Source organism: Asterias rubens, chromosome 20 (genome assembly GCF_902459465.1).
Source record: "Asterias rubens chromosome 20, eAstRub1.3, whole genome shotgun sequence".
NCBI lineage: Eukaryota > Metazoa > Echinodermata > Asteroidea > Forcipulatida > Asteriidae > Asterias > Asterias rubens.
The window spans coordinates 457,276-482,241 of NC_047081.1; the positions used below are offsets into that span (position 1 = coordinate 457,276).

General features: G+C 39.0%; 2 protein-coding genes across 3 annotated transcripts; both read left to right on the top strand.

Moving 5' to 3' along the window:
• The first annotated feature begins 1,274 nt into the window (after window positions 1-1,274).
• On the top strand, window positions 1,275-24,120 carry LOC117303649 (long-chain-fatty-acid--CoA ligase 1-like). 2 transcript variants are annotated; one of them, XM_033787883.1, is made up of 20 exons: window positions 1,275-1,513; window positions 10,516-10,672; window positions 12,578-12,704; window positions 13,190-13,257; window positions 13,736-13,837; window positions 14,379-14,478; window positions 15,294-15,502; window positions 16,115-16,166; window positions 16,578-16,651; window positions 16,807-16,884; window positions 17,509-17,643; window positions 18,033-18,118; window positions 18,289-18,343; window positions 18,697-18,792; window positions 18,981-19,142; window positions 19,702-19,818; window positions 20,295-20,438; window positions 20,659-20,760; window positions 21,143-21,214; window positions 21,681-24,120. In XM_033787883.1, exons 2-20 carry the CDS (start codon window positions 10,523-10,525, stop codon window positions 21,813-21,815), a joined length of 2,064 nt encoding a protein of 687 aa, XP_033643774.1. In that variant the 5' UTR covers window positions 1,275-1,513; window positions 10,516-10,522; the 3' UTR covers window positions 21,816-24,120. The 2 variants fall into 2 exon arrangements, with proteins under 2 accessions (XP_033643774.1, XP_033643775.1); XM_033787884.1 differs by lacking the exon at window positions 1,275-1,513 and adding an exon at window positions 9,031-9,223.
• Window positions 2,284-6,381, top strand: LOC117303934 (uncharacterized protein K02A2.6-like). Its single transcript, XM_033788400.1, has one exon. It carries the CDS (start codon window positions 2,284-2,286, stop codon window positions 6,379-6,381), a length of 4,098 nt encoding a protein of 1,365 aa, XP_033644291.1.
• Window positions 24,121-24,966: the final 846 nt, after the last annotated feature.

Genomic DNA, 24,966 nt, shown 5'->3' on the forward strand with positions numbered 1-24,966 from the left:
ATGTTTTACTAAAACTTTTAGTGTCTTTTGGGGCTACCGTATGTTATTAAAGCAGACGGTTTTTTGACCTTATACACGAAGTGTTGACACGTCTAGGAGTAAGACTAATAAATCAACAGGATTCCAACAGAGGGCGCTAATACAACTTTTTGTGTTTTCTTTGGTAATAATCAGTGTCGGTTCCCACTGAGTGACACTCAGTTTTAAAGCTCTCTTAGCAGTCAAAGAAGTTGAATAATTAATGTTCTTTGTTTTCTGATTTACCAACAGTGTTATTTTCTAGGTTTGTTATTGTGTTACACGTGCCAGCTTAGCAAGGAGCAGTTATTGTGTTACACGTGCCAGCTTAGCAAGGAGCAGTTATTGTGTTACACGTGCCATCCAGCTTTAGCAAGGAGCAGTTTCTAATTAACCCTAACCCAGTTCAGAATTGACCGCACCCGGTCCCCCTGGGGCCTCTGACCCATCTGGATCAGTTGGCTCAGAAGTGGTTAAAAAGGTGGGATTTTACATCAGAGTTTGCATCAATATGCAAAGGTCCAGGATGCTCTTTATAATAGTGCTTCAAGCCAGTTCATCTAATTAGACAGGCCCACAAAACTATTGTGCCTCTTCCGTTTGGCATACTGGTGCATACTCTGGTATAAAAAATGATGAGATTGTGACTATAAATTATGTAGATTCACCTTGATTTGATCTGCCCCGGGTAAACCAGACATTATAATTGTATTGTTAGTATGATTTTTACAAGCATTGGTTTTTCGGAAAAGTTTTTGGATATAACACAAAATATCACCAGCACCCTGTCGTCAGGTGGTCGTGAGAGACGTCGGCGCACATGGCACTGTTTGAAAACTAGCACACCGAATAATATCAAATTGATGCCATCCTTTCCCGCTTGTATGTAAATCAAAATGACACAACAGTCCTTCACTGCTACTTCCCTGGTCACTGGTTGGAAAGCAACAGGAACTTCACGACTTACCACCCTGCCTCGATTTGGGTACTTGGCCCTCTATCGGCAGTTGACTGAAAATCGTCTGGTACCGGGGGGTTCTTTTAAAGCAAGGCGCTGGGGACGAGCGAAGGGGGTTTTGTGCCGTCTCTTCGCGCGTAGGGTGATGCAGAGGATTTTAGTCTTTATTCAATACGCTCCTGTTGTTTATTATCCTACAGCTCCTGCGGTAATTTTTGTTATTCTGTGTGATTAAAATCAAAACTGCCAATTCTTTGAATAATTTGTAAATAATATTTTCGTAAACTGTACATTTCGGCTTTTAGCCGCTGTTATTGCAGTTTTTTAAAGAAACCATTAATTTCCATCGCTTATCATAAACACTCGGCAATAGATCCTTGTAAGATATTATTAACAGAGGAGCCTTGAACAAAGACTAATACCACTGACAGCGAGCATGCAGTATTAGCAGCAACAAAGGGGAGCAGGCGGCCGAACTCTTGGCTCAGCAGACGTAAGAAAATTCATCCCATCCAGCAGATAACTTGAGCATTTTAGGTAAGTAAAGGGTGAAGTGATGAGAAGTGATTTAAGGAAAGCTACTTTTGATAAGAATGTATTATTCAATGTGGCACTGTGGTCATTTTAGTTTGTGGTTTTTATGGAATTGTTCTCGCCGCCCCCTAGCCCTCTCTCGTTGGCTTGCTACCCCATCACTCACGTTACTTGTGTGTGCTGTCACATGTACCCTATGCTTAATGACAATACAATGGCGTTACAATACACTCAACATAAATCATGTTCACTCATTGTAGAATGGGCTGCTAACGTCTGCTGTCTAGACAATGCAAGGAAATATACAGTAGACAGTTAAAAACAAGGGATAACTTTCCGTATGGCGCCACCACCTTTTCACTCATTTTTACAAAAAGGGATATTTCATTGAGGTTAATTAGATACTATATTATTTAATATCGAATGAAAAAGTCAAAGTGGTGGCGCCATACAGAAACAAAACAAGGCTAGGCTATAGGGGGCTATGGAGTACTATGTGTAGTGTTCACGTGATCACACTGTAATACATGTAATGTTATACATTTATGCAAATGAGTTGGCCTCGTGTAAGGGTACATGAAAAGGGGTGGAAAACCGAGGAACGGAATAAAGACACATGTTGATGCACATAAGATTGAATTCGTCTATAGTATTGGTTTAATCCGTATGTCTAGTAAGACTCTACAATTGGCGACGAGGATAAACATCATAGCAACTTTTGGAAAAGTTTAAGTTGTTTTGAAACAGAGGAAAAGTGCGAAACACCGACGAAAATGGCGCAGAATATCCAGCTGAATGGAGTTGATAAATTTGACCCTCATGGTGACCCCGCACAGTTGAGACAAATGTGGCGGCGATGGTTGCGTGGGTTTGAGTATTTTGCTGTTGGAAAGGGAGTCACAAATCAAGGACAGAAGAAAGCCCTTCTACTGCATTGTACCGGTCCTGACGTTCAGGATATTTTCTTTTCCCTGACGGAGGAGGAGGGAACAGACGAGTATGATAAAGCCGTGAAAACCTTGAACAAACATTTCGAAGTGAAAATCAACGTGCCGTACGAACGCTATGGTTTTCGCAACATGGAACAGGCGGCCGGGGAAACAGTTGATCAGTACATAGTGCGGCTCCGACAGAAGGCATTATTATGCGAGTTTGACAAGTCAGACGAGGAGATCAGGGACCAGGTGATTGCACAATGTAAGTCACATAAAATTCGTACCAAACTGTTAGAAAAGGGGCAATCATTAACACTTGACCGTTTGAGGATGATCGCAACAAATGTAGAATTGACTGAGAAACAGTCCAAGGATATGGAGGCAAAGAAACCAGACTATGGTCCACATGTAAATGCTGTAAGGCGACACAAGGCCTCTGACTACGAGCAAAGGAGAAAGAATGGTGAACATGGAGACGCCAGCAAGGGTTATAGAGGCGGCGCTGGGACAAGACAACATGCCAACGGTGATCAGTGTTTCCGTTGTGGACACAGAGGACATTATGCCCGTGATCAGGAGTGTCCAGCCCGAAATGCGGTGTGCAACAAATGCGGAAATCGCGGACATTATGGAGTTGCTTGCAAGACCCAGACGAGCAAAAACAGAAAAGACAATTACGAGCAAAAGGATGCCAAATGGAGAAATAACAAAGGACAAAAATGGAATGGAACCGGAGGAAATAAACCAAGAGGAAAAGTTCACACAGTGCAAGAAGACACTGAAACTGGTAGTGACACTGAATTTGCATTCCATGTAGGCATGGTGGGAAGTAATAAAGAGGAAAAGATCAAAGTAAGTTTGGGGCAGGGCATACCAGTAGATGTTATCATTGACAGTGGAGCTTCAGTAAATATCATTGACAAAAGTCTGTGGGAGGAATTGAAAGGTAAAAGAATTCAGTGTAAATCTGAAAGAAGTAATAAGAAGTTGTATGCATATGGATCAACAAATCCATTAAAGGTTCTTGGTAAATTTGTAACCAACATTAAAGTTGATGGTATGAGTCATGAAGACACTGAAGTAGAAGCAGATTTTTATGTCACAGAAAGTAAAGGGCCTGCACTTCTAGGTAAAGATACAAGTGTTGCACTGGGTGTGCTTAAGATTGGTGTAAACCTTGTGGCTGGAGAAGTGATAGATAGTTATCCAGAATGTTTTCAAGGGGTAGGAAAGTTGAAGGACCATAAGCTGAAGTTGCACATTGACAAAGAGGTTAGACCAGTGGCACAACACATGTACCGGGTACCATACACCTTAAGAGAGAAGGTCAGTGACAAACTAGATGAATTAGAGTCACTAAGTATAATAGAGAAAGTTAATCACCCAACTTCGTGGGTAAGCCCAGTGATTGTTGTACCCAAACCAAATGGCGATATTCGACTGTGTGTTGATATGCGACAAGCCAATAAGGCCATAATCAGAGAAAGGCATCCTATTCCTACTGTTGATGAGATTTTGTACAATATGAATGGTAGTGAAGTTTTCAGTAAGTTAGATATGAAGTATGGGTATCACCAGATAGAATTGGAAGAAGATTCACGAGAAATCACAACGTTTGTAACCCATAAAGGCCTGTATAGGTATACACGATTGATGTTTGGCATAAGTGCAGCACCAGAGAAGTACCAGCAAGTAATAGCTCAGGTACTACATGATTGTGAAGGAGTTCAAAACATATCAGATGATATTGTTGTTCATGGAAAAAACCAAGCAGAGCACGATGAAAGACTAGTGAAAGTCATGCAGAGACTGAAGGAAAAGAACTTGACCTTAAATAAGGAAAAGTGTCAGTTTGGTTTGACAAAGATTACGTTCATGGGTCATGTGTTATCCAAAAACGGAGTTGAGCCCACAGAGGGGAGAATCAAAGCCATGAAAGAGGCAAGACCCCCCAACAATGCAGCCGAAATCAAGAGTTTTCTGGGACTTGTGAATTTCTCAGCACGATACATTCCAAATTTGGCCACTGTGGCTGAACCATTGCGTAGGCTGACTAGAAAAAATGAGAAGTTCACATGGGGCAAAGAACAACAAAACAGTTTTGATGTGTTGAAGGATTGCCTAACTAAGACTGAGACATTAGGGTATTACCGTCTTGATGCTACACGTACACAACTTGTTACGGATGCAAGTAATGTTGGTTTAGGGGCTGTGTTACTTCAAGAATATGAAGGGGAAACTAGAGTCATTAGTTATGCCAGTAGGACATTAAGTGATGTGGAGACAAGGTACTCTACTACTGAGAAAGAAGCACTTGCCGTTGTGTGGGCATGTGAGAAATTTCAGATATATCTATATGGATTGAATTTCGAATTGATCACAGATCATAAACCACTAGAAGTGTTGTATGGGCCAAAGTCAAAACCAAATGCCAGAATTGAGAGATGGGTGTTAAGATTAATGCCATTCACATATACAATTCGATATGCACCTGGGCCACAAAACATTGCAGATGTGTTGTCAAGGTTGGTAAAAAGCAATGTAGCTGATAAACCAAACACACTAGCAAATAAAGCTGAGGAGTATGTTAAGTTTGTTGCAGAACAGGCAACACCCAAAGCTTTAACTACACGTGAAGTGGAAGAAGCATCAAAGGACGATGCAGAATTGATCAAAGTTAGAAAGTGTCTAGCGAAAGGTGATTTTGATAAATCCAGTGTTAATTATTTTCCAATCAGGAATGAGTTGAGTTCAATCGGTTACCTGGTGTTGAGAGGAACAAGATTAGTCATACCTAAGACGTTACGTACAAAATGTGTAGAATTAGCACATCGTGGTCATTTGGGCATAGTAGGCACAAAACAAAGGTTGAGAAGTAAAGTGTGGTGGCCAAACATGGATAAAGATGTTTTGAGATTAGTTCGATCATGTCATGGATGTCAACTAGTAAGTGCGATGCCCAACCCAGAACCATTGCATCCAACGCAAATGCCTACGGGTCCTTGGCAGGACTTGGCCATTGACCTACTGGGACCTCTCCCATCAAAACACTATGTGTTTGTTGTGGTAGACTATTACAGTAGATTTTATGAAGTAGAAATTATGAAAGATACTACAACAGCTAAGATTGTGAATGCACTGGAGAATATGTTCTCTCGTTATGGGCTACCAAGGTCAATTACCTCGGACAACGGCCCACAGTTCAGGTCAGAAGTGTTCAAGGAATACTTAAATGAAAATGGTATTAACCATAGATTAGTGACACCTCTGCACCCTGCAGCAAATGGTGAAGTTGAACGACAAAACAGATCGCTGATGAAGCGCATTAGAATAGCTCATGCTCAGTCACAGGACTGGAAAAGGGAAATCCGGTCATACATGTTTGCGTACAGAACAACTCCTCATAGCACTACAGGTGTGTCCCCAGCTGAGTTAATGTTTGGGCGAAAACTCAGAACAAAATTGCCACAAATAGAGGAGTTAGAGTACAGAAATGATGAGGAAGTTCAAGACAGAGATGCTCTGATGAAACACAAAAATAAGTTGTATGTAGATAACAAAAGAAGAGCAGAAGAAAGTGGTCTGAAAAAGGGAGATGCTGTACTGGTGAAGCAAAGTCAACAAAACAAAATGAGTACACCATTTCATGCAGTGCCATACACATTAGTGGAGAAACAGGGTAACAGTTGCACTGTTGAATCTCCAGAGGGAGTGAAATACAAAAGAAATAGCACTCATGTAAAGAAATACCAGCAAACAGAGTCTGACACTAGTCAGGAGAGTATCGAAGATCCAATACAGAATGAGGATATTAGTGGAGACATTGTAGACCCACAAGTCTCCATCTCAAGTCCAATGCTAGGTTCACCAAGGGCAGTTCGTACAACGAGAAACTGTCTCCCTAAGCGTTTTGATGATTTTGTAATGGATGTTTAGATAAAACTTAAAGTATGTGTTATAAGCAGTAAGCACAGGATGTAAGGGTAAATATTGTTTACCAGAGGAGATACAAGATAAGTAACAAATGTTTTCTGGGATAGTTTTAAATATCTCACCAACATAAAATTTGCAATATCCCGGTCTAAGTCTAATATGATAAGTCATAGTATGGACTACTGTATTTTAAAAGAAACACAATTGTTTTGTTAAAATGGTTAACATTGTTTAAACTTGATGATGTTGTTAAAAGTTAAAGTTTGATACTGTGCGTTTACTTTCCAGTTTAACTAAGGGTTTGTTATTTTAAGAAAGGAGAGAATGTAGTGTTCACGTGATCACACTGTAATACATGTAATGTTATACATTTATGCAAATGAGTTGGCCTCGTGTAAGGGTACATGAAAAGGGGTGGAAAACCGAGGAACGGAATAAAGACACATGTTGATGCACATAAGATTGAATTCGTCTATAGTATTGGTTTAATCCGTATGTCTAGTAAGACTCTACACTATGTGCTCAAGCAAAACAGGTTTTTTGGTAACACCAACCATTCCATACACACAGTAAAAAGACAATCACACTTTTAGTTTGTTTAGTGTACACTTTACAGCCCTAACCAATGCTTACATTTTTATCAAAGTCTTTTATTTATGCCCAAGGACCAAGGGTTTATCTCCACTAGATATACAAGGTAAACCATAGTACAAACTTCATGTAGATAAAACATTGAACTGATTCATTAGATAACCAGACAATGTATGCCAGAGCAGTCACTTTATTTTGCCAAAAACATCGTCCGATTTAAAAGTAAACAAGATAAAGATAAATGTTTGATGTTTCATAACTGACTGCAAAGTAACGACATGTGCCATCCTAAAGAAATCTTGCAAGAGTTGTTTTATTTTGCAAATATTTCCAATAAATGTTTTGACCCTACAGTATACCCTCAGATTCCTTTTTGTTGGTTGATTCTGGTGGATTGAGGCAATCATACATATAAACTTATATTGCTTGATTTTTTGGGGGAGTAAAGTGCGAAAGCTTAGTGAGTATGTTTGACAGTCTTTTTTGTTGATTATTTGTAATAAATCTGTAACAGTTTGTTAGACCAAATAATAAAGAAAAGTAAGGAAGTAAAAATAAAAATGTTGCTAAAAGACTTGTTTGTTTGATTGTTCAAGAAAAAAAAGTTTAATTCCTCGTGATAAGAAGAACAATACTGTGCAGTGAGTTTACAGCAGAGATTGGAGAAACAATTCCACTACAGGCTTGACTGGAGTCTACCAACATTCCACACACCAAAGGCCTTCGCTTCACCTCGCCTCGGCACCTGTGGACCGAAAAACTTACTATACAGTTGGTTATTGTTTGAATTTCCACCACAGGGGCTGAATTGAATTCAACTTTAAAGCATCGCTCAGTGTCACAAAGCACCCACAAAACAGAATCCATAGTTAAAAATCAAAAAATTGTTGCTCCATGGTATACCAGGATAATTTTCCAGCCAACCGCTTCAAGGCAGTCCCCATAAACAATTCACTTTTCTATTTCCATTTAATTATCTTTTTGAAAGGCAAAATATCCTTTGGTTTTTGGACCGTTTGATTGTTTTAATCCTATTATAAAAACTTAGCTGTGAAAATTTCAAATGATTTTCATACCAGGATAATTTACAGGCAACCAGTTCCATGCAGTCTCTACGAAAACCAATTCACATTTTAATTTCCCTTCTAGTGTCTTTAAAGGCAAAGGACAATCCGATTGTTTTGAATCCCTTTCTCTAAAACGAAATTCATTCGGATGAAATTGTTTCACAAAATGTTAAAATACATTATCAACAGCTGCAGTGCTTCTTAAAGGCATTGAACAAAGACCAATGTTCTCACTTGGTGTATCTCAACATAAGCATAAAATAACAAGCCTGTGAAAATTTGGGCTCAATTGGTCATCAAAGCTGCGAGAAAATGATGAAAGAAAAACACCCTTGTTGGACGAATTGATGTGCTTTCAGATAGGAATAAAATACTTATGGCTAGAAGTCTTTTAATCCTTTAGTGAGAAATTACCCCTTTCTCAAAAACTACTTCAAATGCTTGTTACCAAGTCAGTTTTTAAGCTATTTGTTTTGAGTAATTACCAAACTTGTACCTTCCCTTTAAACCAACTAAGTTTTTATTGTTGTTTATTTTTGGGGTAATTGTACCAAAGGTACACTTCTTTACATATAAGTCAGACAATAAGATACTGGTTTAGGAAAGCAGGATTCTTCACAGAGGTAAGAATTATTGTCTCCGTTACCTTGGTGCCCATTCAAACTTTCATAGAGAAAACGCCTTGGTGTTCTTGGCCCTTTCAGACTCTGCTGAATGACAAATATGTCTCAATTGTATTGATTCAAGTAATCCTGCTCAAGGTAGTGCAGTTTGTTTGCGTCCAGGGCCCAATTTCATGAAGCTGCTAAGCACAAAAATTTGCTTAGCATGAAATTGTTGCCTTGATAAAAACAGGATTACCAGTAACAAGCAATACACAACCAATGGTAATTTGGTTGGTAGCAGAAAATTTGTTGTGGATTGTGCAACCATGCATTTCCATTGTGAGTTGTGACTGATCGCTGGGATTGTGTTGTACGCTGCAAAACCACATCACTGCATACATGTGTGTAAAAATAAAAAAAAATAAAAAAACAGAAACTAGGACTTCTATTTTGGGCATGCTGTACATTGTTAGCAGTTGGTTGTAGTGCTTAGGTAACGTTGCTGTATGTGTACACGTATACGTAGACTTGTTGTATTGTTCCTGCTTTTCTCCATGCACTCAATCTTTCATCATCACAATGGTAAGATTAATGATTGTGTCAACCACTTTTCTTCTACTATTTCTTGTTCTTCATATTCAATCTTCTTCATTGCCTAAAGTGTGGTAGCAGGAACTCAAATACTTTTATAATACGAGGAAGTAAAATTGCAGATTACAACCATCATTATAATATTATGATGATGGTTAATTATCTTACTATACATTAAATAGGGTAGATGGCCTTAGCTCCTACATTATATAGCGCAATTCCAAAGAAAAAAAACCTTGTTCTGTGAAAATTTGTACCCCTGGTATTTATTAACTGAAAACCTGAAACCTGAACTGGACTGGACCAGGAGTTTCTGATCAGCAGAGGGTGGGTTTGAGTCCTGGTGTCATGGTCTCATCTGTCCGTCGTGCTCCCATGTAACCAGCACCCTTGTTTACAGGTTTCCTCAGGCTCGCGAGCTACATGTACAGAGACTTTAAATTTAACTTATGAGGCATCATTGGTTTCATTACCAGAAAAGTGCAGAACTTTTTTGTACTGGAGACATTTAAAGTTTTTGTAAGCCTTATATCTTGCTAAGACATGTAAGACCGGTTGATAAAGCATGACGATCAATGTCAAAGACCGGTTGATGAAGCATGACGATCAATGTCAAAGACCAGTTGATGAAGAATGACGTCTTTTGCAACGATGGCCGAACTTTCACAAAGGGTCATTTTTAATTGTACCGGATTCGGATTTCTGTATCTACTGTAGGAAATGACACCCAGGGTTTGACCTTGGCCTTTCTCCTTCGTTGAATTGTTGGCCACAAACAAATTAAAGATGCAGCAACCATCATAATAAAGTCTCTGTGATTTCTCTAGTATATTTCATAATTGGAATAATAGTAATAATATTTATAACAATAGTTAAAATTGGTATAGCGCCAAATCCATCAAAAAGAAATGAGAAATGTTCCATGGTGCTTAAAGAGACAAATTTTCAAAACAAAATCCCTAACGACAAACACAAAGTCCTCAAGGACACACTCTGAGAAACATGGCCGACAGTAGTGCTTCTCTGTATCAGTTTTTGGGGATAAAAACTGATACACTTTACATAACTATGTTACTTTGATGTGAAATGTTTCTCAAAATGCTTGATATTATCGAAAGCTGCTATACTTCTTACTAAGTGAGTTTTGATTGACATTAACTTTTAGAGTTTTAACCAAACGTCTACCTTCCCTTTAAGGCCTTGCTCTTGACCCAAATCTGGATTTGATTGTCAACTGTCTTTAAATGTTTTCCTTCCGTTTGATTTTATTTGTGTTTCTAAAGGATCATCATGGCTCAAGTTATTGAATATCTCGCTGAACATCCAGTGGTAGCAGTAGCAGCGACTGCGGCAGCGTTAGGAACAACGGCCATGATGTTTGGGGGTCAACAACCCGTCAAGCCACCCTTCTCCTTGAGCCAGCAATCCGTGGAATTACCCGTAAGTCAAATTCATATGAAACCAGTCCAGGGCCAGTAATTTTAACATTGGGCCAGCAGACTCGTGACCGGACAAGCCCGATGGTCTTGTGTTGTTTGTGTTCAAATGTTAACTTTCAGTTTGATCATTATAATTGTGTTGATTGTTGTATAAATCATACTTACATGTATCATTTAAATACAAATGAGATATCTTCTCTTAGTACCTTTTCAAATTCAAACAGATTATTAAAGATCGTCTTTTTTTTCTCTTATTGAACTACTTGAGCTCTGAGCTTTTCCCAAAAATTCAAGCCCTATAGCCTAGTCCAGTAGAATTTTAGAAAATGTTGTATTCATTACTAAAAAAAACAAAAACCCAAAACAGAAGCAGCTTTTAGATGTGATTTAGTCTTGAACATTTAGTATACAGAAGTGAAATGTTTATTATTTGGGGATTGCCTCATTGCCCCTTAAAATATCACAGTACATTGCAATTGCTCATGCAGGAAATATTGTCTGGCCATAAGAATAACAAGATGGAAAATAATGTATTGGGCTGGGATTTATTATAATATCTGCTAGGTTGGCAACTTGCCAGTTGAGTAAAATAGCAATTTACCAGCGCTTTCTACACGAGCTGCAAACTGAAACCATTCAAGAACTACCTCTAGTACATGTACGCGCATATCATTATGACCATACTATTGTTTTCCTAAAGCATGTACTGCATACATTTATTGTAACTGCATGTATGCATTATGCATTGTAAAGAGATGATTTTTGCCATTGATCATAATTTATGTTGACTACAGAGCTACAGAGCCTTGTTTTCATGTAGGCATGATTTGCACACAGCTCAATGGAAGAAAACATTGTATCAAAAAATTGAGGCTACAGAAATAAAATTGCGCAAAATTTGTATCCACTTTTGACGGAGCACAACTTGAAATTTGTTAAGCTGTTATTTTTACGATCCTTGATTTTACATCTTGGTTTTAATGAAGAGAAAAATCAAGTACAATTCCTGCTGTGAAATTCTCAGTTCTTATTATGCACAAGGTTGCCTTGTAATGTCACTGTATACATAGTAGGTTTTGAATCGTTGCTTGGTGAGGCATCAATCAATGTACATATTCGGTTTGCGGTAACACCCTCTGCAAATCTACTTTGTCACATGGTCTACAATGTTTATAGTCATCAATCAACATTCAGAATGACTTCACCATTCTTTTGTACAACGTACATGTAAAATGTATGTCAGGACTTGAATTTGGGGGGGGGGGGATCCACAAGACCACATGGCTTGAATTTGTATGGGTGGTGCACAGGCTTGGCCAATATACAAACGCTTATTTGACCTCCAGGTGAGGGTGCCCTTCTGCTATGACATCATGTGCATATAGATCTATAGAGATGCCCCTTACTAGAGGGAAATAGCTGTGCCCCTTTAAGAGCGAAGTTCAAGGTCTGAAAGTGGTTAAAGCCATTGGACCCTTTCGGTTCAGAAAAAAAAAAAAAAGTTCACAGATTTACAAATAACTTACAGGGTTTACAGAAGGCAATGGTGAAAGACTTCTCTTGAAATATTCCATGAAATGCTTTACTTTTTGAGAAAACAGCAAAACAATATAAATTCTCGTTAACGAGAATTACGGATTTATTTTAAACACATGTCATGACACGGCGAAACGCGCGGAAACAAGAGTGGGATTTTCCGTTGTTTTCTCCCGACTCCGATGACCGATTGAGCCTAAATTTTCACAGGTTTGTTTTTGATATAGAAGTTGTGATACACGAAGTGTGGGCCTTGGACAACACTGTTTACCGAAAGGGTCCAATGGTTTTAAGGTGTTATTCATCGATAAGAATTTCTTTAAAAACTGCCAATTCTGAAGAACATTGTTTTTTTTTGCCTACTTGTAAGGGACCAGAGCATATACATGTTAGCCCCCTATGCGATTATAAGAATGGACAACATGTCGTTGATGAACCGTGTTATGCTGAAGTACCGACTTGCTACGAGACACTCCTCCACGGAATGAAAGTATCAGGTAAGATCACTCTGAACGCTTCTTTTAAGTTTTAGTCTTTTTGGTCTCAGATCTCTTTGTGGTCTCAGATCTCTTTGTGGTCTCAGATCTCTTTGTGGTCTCAGATCTCTTTGTGGTCTCAGATCTCTTTGGGAGCATTTTGAGTCCTGTGAAAAGAATTCCACTAGGCCTATAGGCCTCCAATCAGTCCAGTGTACAATTTGAGCCCTGGTATATTACTTGTGTAGGGTTTGTATCTAAGACATTTGCCATATTTGTTTTTCTTCATATTTTCATACGACTAGACTAAGACCAGTGAGCTTGCCAGATAGCTAGAGGCAGTTGAAACTCTTCTTTGTCTTCTCTCCACGGGGTTCTTGGCTAGTGCAGTGATTGAGTTCGCTTCTGGGAGTCGTTGGCTTCACAACCAGAATAAATGAAATGAAAATGGAATGGTATAAACTTTCTTATCATCGGCTTGATTTGTTGATTTCTTTTGTTTTTAGGGGATGGTCCGTGTTTGGGTTGGAGAACTTCCTCTGAGGCTCCCTTTCAATGGATGTCATACAGTCAGGTACAAGAATTTAAATACTGCCCTCGCTCGGGTAAAAGATTTCAATATATTTTGTGTGTTGGCCGAGTGGACTCGGGACTCAAGATCTGGTGTAATTGATCAGCAGAGTGTGGGTCCCAGCCCCGGTCGTGAAACTTGTTCTATAAGCAAGACAATAGCCATATTATATTTATATTTATATTTTAATTCTTCGGACAAAACAATTACAGGCCGTCCAGGGAAGTAAAACAACTGTCATCAAAAAAAGATGTGCCCTCTCAGACCTAGCTCATTATTGCTGTGTCCTTCGGACGGGAAGTAACTTAAAAGTTGTTGGTGCTGTGTGTTGTGAAATGCACATTAAAAGAACCAATTTTTCACAAAAACTACAGCACCTTAGCAAGTAATATTTTAAGGGAAGCTTTCTATCATCATTATCATCATCATCTGTGTATGTTTGTGTACCCAAACTCTTAAACTCATCGTCTTTGGTTGACAGGTTCAAGCCCACTCACTGTCCCTTGGGTCAGCTCTGATCGAGAGGGGATGCACTCCTAGCAACTCCACAAATATTGGTATCTTCTCGCAGAACAGACCAGAGGTACGTATAGTTACAAGGTGTGGCACCCCAAACAAAACTCTTGATGCAAATAATATATTTTTATTGACTAAACCTTGTTCTTTCTTAAGAAAAAGAACACTCCCAACCCCCCCCCCTCCTCCTGTAAAACAAAATTCCAACATTTGTGGCGCATAATGCTTGTTTTCCTTCATATTTTTTCCATATAGGGATCACATGTCTTAAACTTTGAGCACGTTAAAAATACTTACGCACTTTAGTATTATTTTAAGGCTCTTATTACCATTAGTCTTTTTGTGATGTATAGTGGACACTGTAGTATTGCACTGTTTGGTTTGGGTGTATACAGACAAATTTACCCCAACCCAATAGTGTTGTAGTATTGTGTTCGCCATATCTCAAAAAGGCTTATTAATTTTAAAGAGCAAATAAAACCTAGTTTTTAATGTTACGAAGAAGTGTCTGGTAATGACATGGAGTGACACTAAACCCTAGACTTCCTCATTCTTTATGACTGGGGTTTTGATAACTGGGGTTTTGATAACGATTTTTTTCCTGACAGTGGGTGATAATGGACCGAGCCTGCATTGCGTTCTCTATGGTCGCTGTGGCTTTATACGATACCCTAGGCAACGAAGCTTGTGAACATATCATTGGCATCAGTGAGTAGGAAACAAGATTTGATTTCCCAATTTCACTTTCATTTTCAAATTGTGTGTTAGGGATCGGGATTTACCTGGAAATAGTTCTATTTATAGCAGGTGGGTTGTGGGGAGTAGAAGGAAATGAATGACATATTGAGACATGTTTAGTGGAACCATAAGTAATAATTTGAATTTAATTGAAATGGTATATTGATAAAATATCATCAAAGCCAGAGGCCATATTCAGAATTTTTTTTGCAGATTTTACAATCATTTATTGATAAAAAAATACATAAAACACAAATCAGAAATAGATACGTAATAATAGCAGTGCAACGATAGCACAAAAAAAAACCATGAATAAACCACCTTGTGATTTTGAAAGTTCAACACCAAAGAGTCATGGGGTCTTGTTAAAATTAAACCAGTACATCTAGTCTCTGATGTTAAATTAATTTGGATTTTTGTCAAGCTGTATTTACTGGCTCAAAGGCATGCAGTTCTCTTAGCCTTGGCTCTCCTTCAAAATTGTTCCACATTTTCCCGAAAAAAATGTTTCTTAAAATTGAAATGGCCCGCCCTCTCAAATTAGATATTCCAGGCTTTATGAAACTCTGGCAGTGAGAAGAAAATACTATAAAAAATGGTAAACTTGCTGGTCCAACCATGTAATAAAACTAACGAGGAGTTTTGTCTCTGAAAAGAGTTGGTTTGGTCTCGATGTTTTCAATAGTATACTCTGCTCGTCTTAAGGAGAAAGCTGGCAATGAGCTCCAACAGAAACTACAGTCACATTATTTTTCATGTCCTGTGTATTTTGTTTTCCATCTCAGCTCAAATGTCGATCATCTTCATCGACAAGGCTGCAAAGTTGAAGACCCTTCTAGGAATCCTCAATGAATCCTCGACGGTGAAACTGATTGTCCTCATGGACGGACCCATCCCTGACGAGATGAAGATGGACTTTGAGAAGCAAGAGATTGAGATAATCCTTTATCAAGATCTGATGGAGATTGGGAACAATAATCCACATGAGCCTAAGGTATAGACTAATTCGTTTGAGGTAATTTTGTGTTTTGCCAGTGTTTTGTAGCATCACTGGGATGACAGTACACTCGTATAAAAAGCGCGAGTGTGCACCATGGTTAACTAAAGGTTGACTATTTTGACTTGAACCAAGACTGGTCTACCATTGGTTGACTGTGGTCGACCATTCGGAACCAGCCTCGAGCCCACGGTTTCATCCAGGGTAGCCGATAGCCTGTCCCATACTTACATGTGTAAAGCGCAGAGGGGAACCAGTGACACTATAGCAAAAACACGGAAGGCTATTGAGCGGGGTACCGATGGTTGACTAGGCTTCCAACAAGTCTTTTGATTGTGTGCGTTATGACGCATGTACTTTGCTGGTCAGTGTTCAACTTAATGTGCACACTCGAACTTGCTCGATACATGTAGTAGTCATCAGTAGTCTATATTATGTATCTTGTGTCAGTATAGCTGTTATGTCTAATGTTTGTCTGTCCTTTTGTTAGTGTGTCTGTTTGTTTGTGTGTCTGTTTGTTTGTGTGTCTGTCCGTGAGTGATAAGTGTTCATCAATCATTAATTATTACTTCATTTATTTGAGTCATTTGAATTCTTTATTTTCTTCAGCCACCTTCTAAAGATGACACCTGCTCTATCTGTTTCACAAGTGGCACCACAGGTAAAATTTGTCCTTTAGCGTTTCAAGCTGCTCAGTCTGATTTTTTGCCAATCCACCCACAAAATTTGATACTTTAAAAAGCTCAGTTTTTAGTAGATTTGAGTAAAGATTCATAGTTGTGGTATTTCTTCTCGCCTACCAACTCCGGGACCCTTGTTCAAATCTCACCGGGGGCACTATGAGTGGGTAGGTTTTCCATTGAATAATTCTCTGGGGTTTTCCTCCCACATCTAAAACTGGAACTTCATTCCTCGTCTTCTCTCCATTGGGTTCTTGCCTTGTACAGTGTTTAAGTTTGCTTTTCTGAGAGTCCCTGTATTAACATCCGTAATAAATGAAATGAAGTCAAATGAACTGAAATATTCTCGTAGCAAGATGAAGGCACTTGACATGTTGATGTTTTTTCTCCAGGTATTCCGAAGGGAGCGATCATGACACACAACAACTTCATGACGGACATTAAGGGACTCGAGATGTTCTCAGAGGTCAGTATTTATTCTCAGCAGGGTCATGTGAGGGCGCTCTTTGTGGAATATAGGCAAGCACACTGTGATTTTTACCCCATAAACTGCTTTGTTGAAATTGTGATGAATTTATCGATGCACAAACTGTTCGTAACCCATTTATTTTTGTGTTTCAGGGGAATTGTTGGATGCGTGAACAAGACACTCATCTGTCGTATCTTCCCCTAGCGCATCAGTATGAGCGACTTGTTTTGGTGAGTTCGTATAGCCCACCCTCGTTTGACATCTAACTGCAAGTGTCATTTTTGGCTTCCCAATGACTGTGAGGAGTTCCCACCATTTCAAAAAAACGATTAATGAAAATTTCGATTTACAATTCAACTGTCTGAAGTTTATCTAGCCTGACTGAAGGTGGTGGTATGTGAAATTCACAAATGATTGCCACCTAGAAGTTTGAATTATATATACCATATACATTTTCTGGCGTGCGTGTCCGAGCGGTCTTGTTCACCAAACCTAAGCTCTGGTGCTATCAGCAGCAGAGTGTGGGTTCAAACCCCAGTCAGGACACTAGGGCACTTGAACAAGACACTTAACACAACATGTTGGGAAGGTAGTGCGTTCAGTTCTAAATAGCAGGCTCCTTGTGGATGATACCCATGCCTACATCCTTTTGGACTGTGATTGGGGTAACCCTGTTTCAGCCCCGGAGTAGGTGGCAACGTGTCCCTGATGACAGTTGATTTGGGTCTACACCCCGAATCAGTTATGTGTAGCCCTGACTTTGAAGTGGCTTTCCAGCCATGTGAGAAGGGGCGATACTTCATAGAGTAAAATCCCTAATCCCTTGTTTTTTGTTTTGTTTTATTCTTTGACAGTACTGTCTGATGCAGCAAGGAGCTCGCATTGGATTCTTCCAAGGAGATATTAAGAAACTCTTGGATGACGTTCAGGCCTTGAAGCCCACCGTCTTCCCATCGGTACCCCGCCTTCTCAATAGAATATACGACAAGGTCAGTTAATACTCCAGTGTTTAGTCTTAAGTTGGACATCGAGGTCAGATACACTGGCCCTAAAAAAAACGTTTTGAGTGAAGGTGCTACAAAAATTGCAAAATCGCATAGTTAATACTGGTTGTGTGTCATGACCGAGTGGTTAAGAGCATGGAATTGAGTGTGGGTCCGAATCCTGTCGTGACTCTTGCGTGGTTGAGCAAGATGCTTCGCAATAATTGCTTCTCTTCAACCAGGGGTATGCGAGGGTAGAGGTTGATATTACGTTTGAAAAAGCCTTCTGAATTACATAAGGATTACATTTCAAAGTTACTTGTGGCAGAATGTTACTGAGAGACCTGGAGAAAAAAATTACAAATAATTCTGTGCTTTTTCTTTCTTTGTCTTAGGTTTTGACGTCCGTCAACAGTGGCAGCTGGATAAAGAGAGCTCTTTTCAATTTTGCATTCAACAAAAAGAAAGCGGAGGTTAAAAGGTATTCATAGTTTAATCATTGAAGTAGATTTTAAGATTTTCTTGTTATAATTATTTAATCGGCTTGAACATGTAGCTGCGTCCTTCGCTCTATCATGGCTATAGGAGAATTGAGTTTGGTACCTCGACTCGTTCATGTATTTAAGTATGGATTTGTTTTCTTCTTTTTAGTGGTATCATCAGAAATGACTCGATGTGGGATAAGCTGATATTCAACAAAATCCAGGTAAATTAAATGGTTGTTGTAAACTACTCGCTTACCAACTAGAATAACCTGTGATATAAAAGCCCAGCTAAATCCCATAAATTCTGTGGAAAAAAGCCCTGTTCATACTTTCTGCGAATGTGAAGCGCATTTTGACATCACAAGGCTGTTGTATTTCGCAGGAGTTGATTACAGTTCAACTGTTACAAACTTTTTGTTGCAAATTTGTGACGTCAAAATTCATATCGCATTCACAGGAAGTAAGAACCAGGCTCTTTTTTGTAGACGTCTTTGGGCATCATGTGTTTGAGATTTAGATGTTTGAGAGAGATTGACATTCATGACATTATTTGGTGAACTGGTTTTTCTCCCAGGCTTTGCTCGGTGGCAACGTGAGATGGATCATTACAGGAAGTGCCCCACTGTCAACGGACGTCATTATGTTCCTTCGAGTTGCTTTCGGATGCTTTGTAAGTTGGCCAAGTTATCGGACTAGAATATCTCAAAGAATTAAACAAATGGTGTTGTTCTTGTTGGTTCATTGCCTTACAAAGTACAAGCTTTTTAAAGCTTGTTCCTTTAGTTAATGACAAGACCCTGCCAGTTTTAAACATCCATTGAAGACATTGTCCGTTATTGTTTGATTAATTTTTTGAAGGTATCTGAGGGTTACGGACAGACAGAATGTACGGCTTGTGCGACTCTCACTGCACCGGGAGACCCATCGGCCGGGCACGTTGGTGCGCCCATCCCATCCTGCATGATCAAACTGGCTGACGTACCTGACATGAACTACTTTGCAGAAAACAATAAGGGAGAGGTGAGTCGTAACATGTAGATCATGGAGGCTGCAATGAGAGACAGGCCGTATCCGAGTTGGCGGCTAAAGCTACGGCTACAGCTAGATTTCAGCTTCATCATGCGTTGACGTATAGGACGTCCTTAGCAACACACTTAGCAACAGCCGTAGCAACAGCCCTAGCCGTAGCAGCCAATTCGGATTCGGCCTAAGTCTAAGAATAAATTATAAATAATCTAGTAAACTTGCGCGTACAGACATGTAATTTATCTATTTTTTAGGGAGTGTTGGCTCTGAAAAGAGCCAATTTGATCTTGTTGTTTTGAACAGAATACTCTGCTCGTCTTCAGAGGAAAGCTTGAATGCCAGTGGTGATGCTGCTTAAGTAGTGCTTGAAGGATCCGTATGTTGGCAATCCATATCATCCATCAAGAGACAGTCTGTTTCCTTTGGGGTGCAATGACTGTTGGCATTCATTACTGTTAAGGGATACAATAAACATGACAAGACAGTAGCAGTATTGTATCTGGGAGGTAAGGTCCCTAGAGCTTTTCTAATTTGATTTATTTTTGTTTCTCAGGTTTGCTTCAAAGGTCCAATCTTATTTAAGGGTTATCTGAAACAACCAGAGAAGACCAAGGAAGCGATTGATGAAGATGGATGGCTGCACTCTGGGGATGTTGGAGAGTGGCTACCGGTAAGAAACCTGATGACTCTTGAGAAATTGATACTGGAGGAATTCGATTGGCCAGATTTGAACCCTGAACCTTAAGACCAACAGTCTAACTACTTGACCATGGTGATATAAGACTACAGTGTGGATTGCTAATGTTATTAGGATGCCTTTAGAAAGATTTGTAACTTCAAAGGTTCAAATTCTTTGTGTGTTTAATTTATTTTAATTTTATTTTATAACACATCAAACGGTCTAATTACTGCCGTAACAGGATGGAAAGGAAACAAGGAAAAATGTTCAGAGGGGATGAAAATCCCCACGCATTCAGGTAGGGGCTGACAATCCAATCTACATGCAAGTCTCCGGTCTGAGGTGGGATTCGAACCTGGGTCCACAGAGGTGAAGAGTAGGGAAAGAAACCACTGACCGAATCCAATCCCCTTTCATTCTATAAATGTGGAATAAAATGTGTTGCATTATTCCATTTTTTTCCGTAGAATGGAACGCTGAAAATTATCGACCGTAAGAAACACATCTTCAAGTTGTCCCAAGGAGAGTACGTTGCACCTGAGAGACTGGAGAGCGTTTATACACAGCTCCCTCTAGTGGCACAGGCATTCATCTTCGGAGATAGCTTAAAGGTATGGTGCAGGGTGTCAGGGTCGACCGGCCTAGCGCACTGAATTTAAGTTGGGCTGGCTGAGTCCTCCCAATGTAGGATCGAATCTCGGTCTCATTTGTACAACAAAAGGACAAAGGTCTGGAATTGAGATTTCACAATAACTGCAGGAAAAAGGGAGATTTTGAACATGGAATTCAGTACCCTGTGGATGATGTTTGTTTTTCTGTTTTGTTTTTTAGTCTTGTCTTGTGGCTATCATCGTTCCAGATGAGGAGGAACTCAAGAAATACGCCGGCAAAAATAATCTGAGTGGATCCTTCAAAGAACTCTGCCAGCTCAAGGTAACAATCCACTTGGGTCTGTCACCCTGTCTCCCTATCAGTGATTATTTTAACCATGTAGAATGGTGCCAGACTGTTTCTTCCACCAAGCCTCCTTTTAGGGTGGTTGATTTCTAAATTATAGATACTGTATGTCTGTCTTAGTTAGTTTCGGAGGATACATAGACTAGCAGAACTCTTATGTAACACAAAGCGGTGGGTTTATAAAACTGGTATCCCATTTGAGTTCCTGTGTGTTGGTGGGCAGGCGGTAGGAAAAAGTTTCTGACTGAAAATAATCCTGCACGGGTAACATGAAAAGGATTTCTTTAGGAAGCAAAGTGTATAAGGAGTCTGTTGATGATGGAGAAATAATGGTCTTCTTCTTTCTTTGGTTTTACAGGAAGTAAAGGCGGCCATTTTGAATCAAATTGTGACCCACGGGAAGGAAGCAGGACTGAAAGGCTTTGAATTGGTGAGTAGTAATGTACCTTCCTACTAATGGTCTCTTTAATATCATCTGCTGTGGTTTTAAATGATTGGCAAGCTGCCAGGCCTAAGTTGCCTTGGTCTTGGCCTTGGTGCCCCTTTAATAGTTCCCAGTAGACTCTAAGATTTCCAAAATGAAAATGGCCTTGCCCTCTCAAAGCCTAGAATTCTCTGTGCACCCAGAAGATAAAATGGTATTCACCTTCAAAGCATTCTTCTTATGATGATGCAAATTCTTTCTAAGCGGAAACTATCAGGATACCAGTCTCAAATTCTACTCGGTCCATATGGTTTGGCTGGTAACCTTATTCGTGTAGGCAAAATTTTGTTGTGCCTAGCAACTTTAATTGCTTAAGCAGCTCTACGAAATCGGGCCCTGCATGTCAGTTGTCAAAAGGAAATCAGTTTATTTGGTGGAATTAATTGATTTTGTGTTCTTTCTTGTTGACCAGACAAAAGACATCCACATCCACGATGAACTGTTCAGTGCTGAGAACGGTCTCCTGACTCCTACATTCAAGAACAAGAGAGCGACTATCGCTGACTATTTTAAAGATCAGATCACCGAAATGTATCGTCCGCTGTGAAGATGAGGAAGAACGTTGGAACAAGATTCATGACCGATCTTTGGCTTTGAAGTGGTTTGTCTACCCATTGTGAGATTTCAATTTCTTGTCAATTCTCAAGATGTCAACGCTAAATAAGAAAAGAAAACTTTTGGGCTCATGGTTTCTTTGAAGGTGCACCTGCACTAAATGTAAATGCACAAAATATAAAATACAACCTCAGAATGTAAATTATTAAAATCGTCTTATAGATTAAACAAATGTTTCATTCTTTCTTAGCATTATTAACAGCAGCTTAGTGCATGTAATTTTGCCGCAAATATAATCAACTTTTGTAATTTGTAATCTGTACCAGTATATTGCCATCCATCGGCTCAGTGCTATATAATGTCGTCAACATTTGCAATTTAACTTCTGTCAAAAACAGAAGGGTGTAAAGTGACAAATGCAGATAAATTTGAATCAAAAATTTATCACAAAATGAAGATTGAATATTTTCCCTACAGTTTTATGTTTGCAAACAAAACCTTTAGAGAGCACTCTCGATCAATGAGTTCTATTCACCAGGAGCTCCAAAATATAAAAAATCCATTTCATGAAACCCGTTCAAATTGAACTAATGACCTTATTGTCTTGAGCTGATGGTGTACTGATTTTTTTGTATTTATTCAAGTGAAGGTGGCTTTAAACTCAAGCTTTTTCCGTGATCGTTGGTGCATCACATTCTAACCCAATTTTATCCAAGAGGAACGGTCTGCTGGCCAAACATTGTCTGTAATATCTGAGAACTTGTTCATCGGAGAAGTTCTCTCATACTCCCTGCTGCAACAGACAAAATGTCAAGATAATATTCGAAAGGAAAGATGAACCAGTCTAGTTTGATAGCGATCACTGGGTTATCATGACACTATGTCCTTCAGTAAGATACTTACCCATAATTGCTTCTCTGCACCCAGGAGTATAATGAGAAGCAGTAGTGGATTACCCCCTCAGCGCTAAGTCAAGCAGCTTGGGGGTGAATGCTCCCCAGGAAGTTGAGAGTTTGAGGAATGGTTTAAAAGTCTGACAGATGAACAGGGATGTTTTGAAGCCCCTTAATCCAACTACTAGGAAATGTGAGCTAAAACCTAATATTTTGTATTACTATAATAGTATTTTAGAGAACAGGTCAAAGGTCATAGATGCACCAAGTGTAAAGGGAAAGTTTGAAAACATGGTACCTTAAAAAAACACAAAAAAAAACACTAAGAGCTTAAATTTTTGTATGTTATGTAAAACATGACATGTGTGGTGGTAATGATGTTGTTATGAACACAAACTGTTTCAATGTAATTGCACTTTGTGTAATGTCATAGAATTCGAACACTGAGAATGCTGAGTGGAATTTCCCTGTTGTCTGTTTTTCGCTGTGCACGCCCTCTAAAATGGCAGCGTGCAAAAAAATTGCCTTAAAGCGCAAGTAACTACCTCACTCAGCATTTTAAGAGTTCAAGTCCTATGTGTAAGAAGTATTGTTGATATAATTTCGATAAGAAAACCATGTGAAGTGGCGTAACATTCCTGTGCTACAAAATATGAATATGACATGCTACGAAGTATTATTATTATTACATTCACGCATCCATACAGACGTTATTGGTTGGCAAATGCTATATAGTTGTAAACTAGACAGAATGACAAAATGTGCATGTGCCTCACACCACTATCAGTCCATTGCAAAAGCCCACATTGTTCGTTCAGTGTGACCTACATGCCTGGTGCCCACCACTAGTGTTGGTGTGCACTTGCCAGGTCTTGAATGTGGCAATTTTCCTCTGGTAAGGGGCACTTCTATGAGCAAATTGAAAACTGTACAGGACCTTGCACAGGGCACCATTACAAAGCACAGGGCACCAGGGCATTTATTTGGCAATGTTCAATGTAGGTATTTTATGAGAATGGTCTATTATGAAATTTATGACTTTGACAATGATGTTCTATTTTAATGCAGGGTAATTAATGGTTTTAAATGACCTATTATACTACAGATACATAGGCAGAGATGTTTCAGCCCTGCCATTCTTGTGAATAAATTGGGAAATTTTAACAATTAATTTTGTTTTGTACTTAATCATGTACTTTATCTAATTTGATTAAACTTATTTACTTTGTGTAACCATAGAGTGTAACCCAGTCACTCAGACTACGTTTTTGTATTTGATCATTTAAAATGACCTGAATTATTTTTGTATACAAATTAATGAACTAAGGGAAATAATACTAAAATTGAAACATGTAAGAGAAGCGCAATTAAATGTTATTATATCTGCAAAGAAAATGCACAGAATGCTCCTTGTGTCCAGTTGTTGATTAATTTAAGACAATTACTGTTCAGTTTTAGTCTTTAGTGGAAAGAAGACCAAAGTGGATTTGCAAAAATCTTAGGCATGAGGGTCGCCCCTATCGATAAGAGAAGTGTTTCACTTTGTGAGTCATCTTAAAAGTGGAAGTATAAATTTACCATCAAGAGTTTTTTAAACAAATATTTTCATAATATATTCAGGAAACTGCCATTGAGGGATGTTCACATTAGCCATTTTCTTTAATGACGCTTTCCCATAATTTTCTCAAATATATTATCTTGCTTTCTTCAGACCTGAAGTCCCATCCACTATTCCACGCAACCGACTGGAAGCGAATCAGGGAGACAGAAGCCCCTTTCATCCCAGCCCCAGATGACAGAACGGACACCACTTATTTTGACGGTAAACAATATTCACAGTATTTTGTTTTCACCATACACATAAAATTTGATTTGAAGAAATGCAGACTTTAAAAGCAGTGGACACTATTGGTAATTACTCAAAATAATTATTAGCATAAAACCTCACTTGGTAACGAGTAATGGGGAGAGGTTGATAGTATAAAACATGAGTAACTGCTCCCTCTGAAGTGCAAAGTTTTCGAGAAAGAAGCAAGAAAGGTTTTATGCTAATAATTATTTTGAGTAATTACCAATAGTGTCCACTGCCTTTAACTATTGTGATTTAACCTTATACATTTCTGATCAAGCCAAATGTGTTATATTGTACTATTCCAATAAACAAAATTACAAAACATTGATAAAAAATGCTTGACTTATGCCTTGTGATTTTATTTATTTGTATTATTTGACCACATTTTTGAAGTTCGA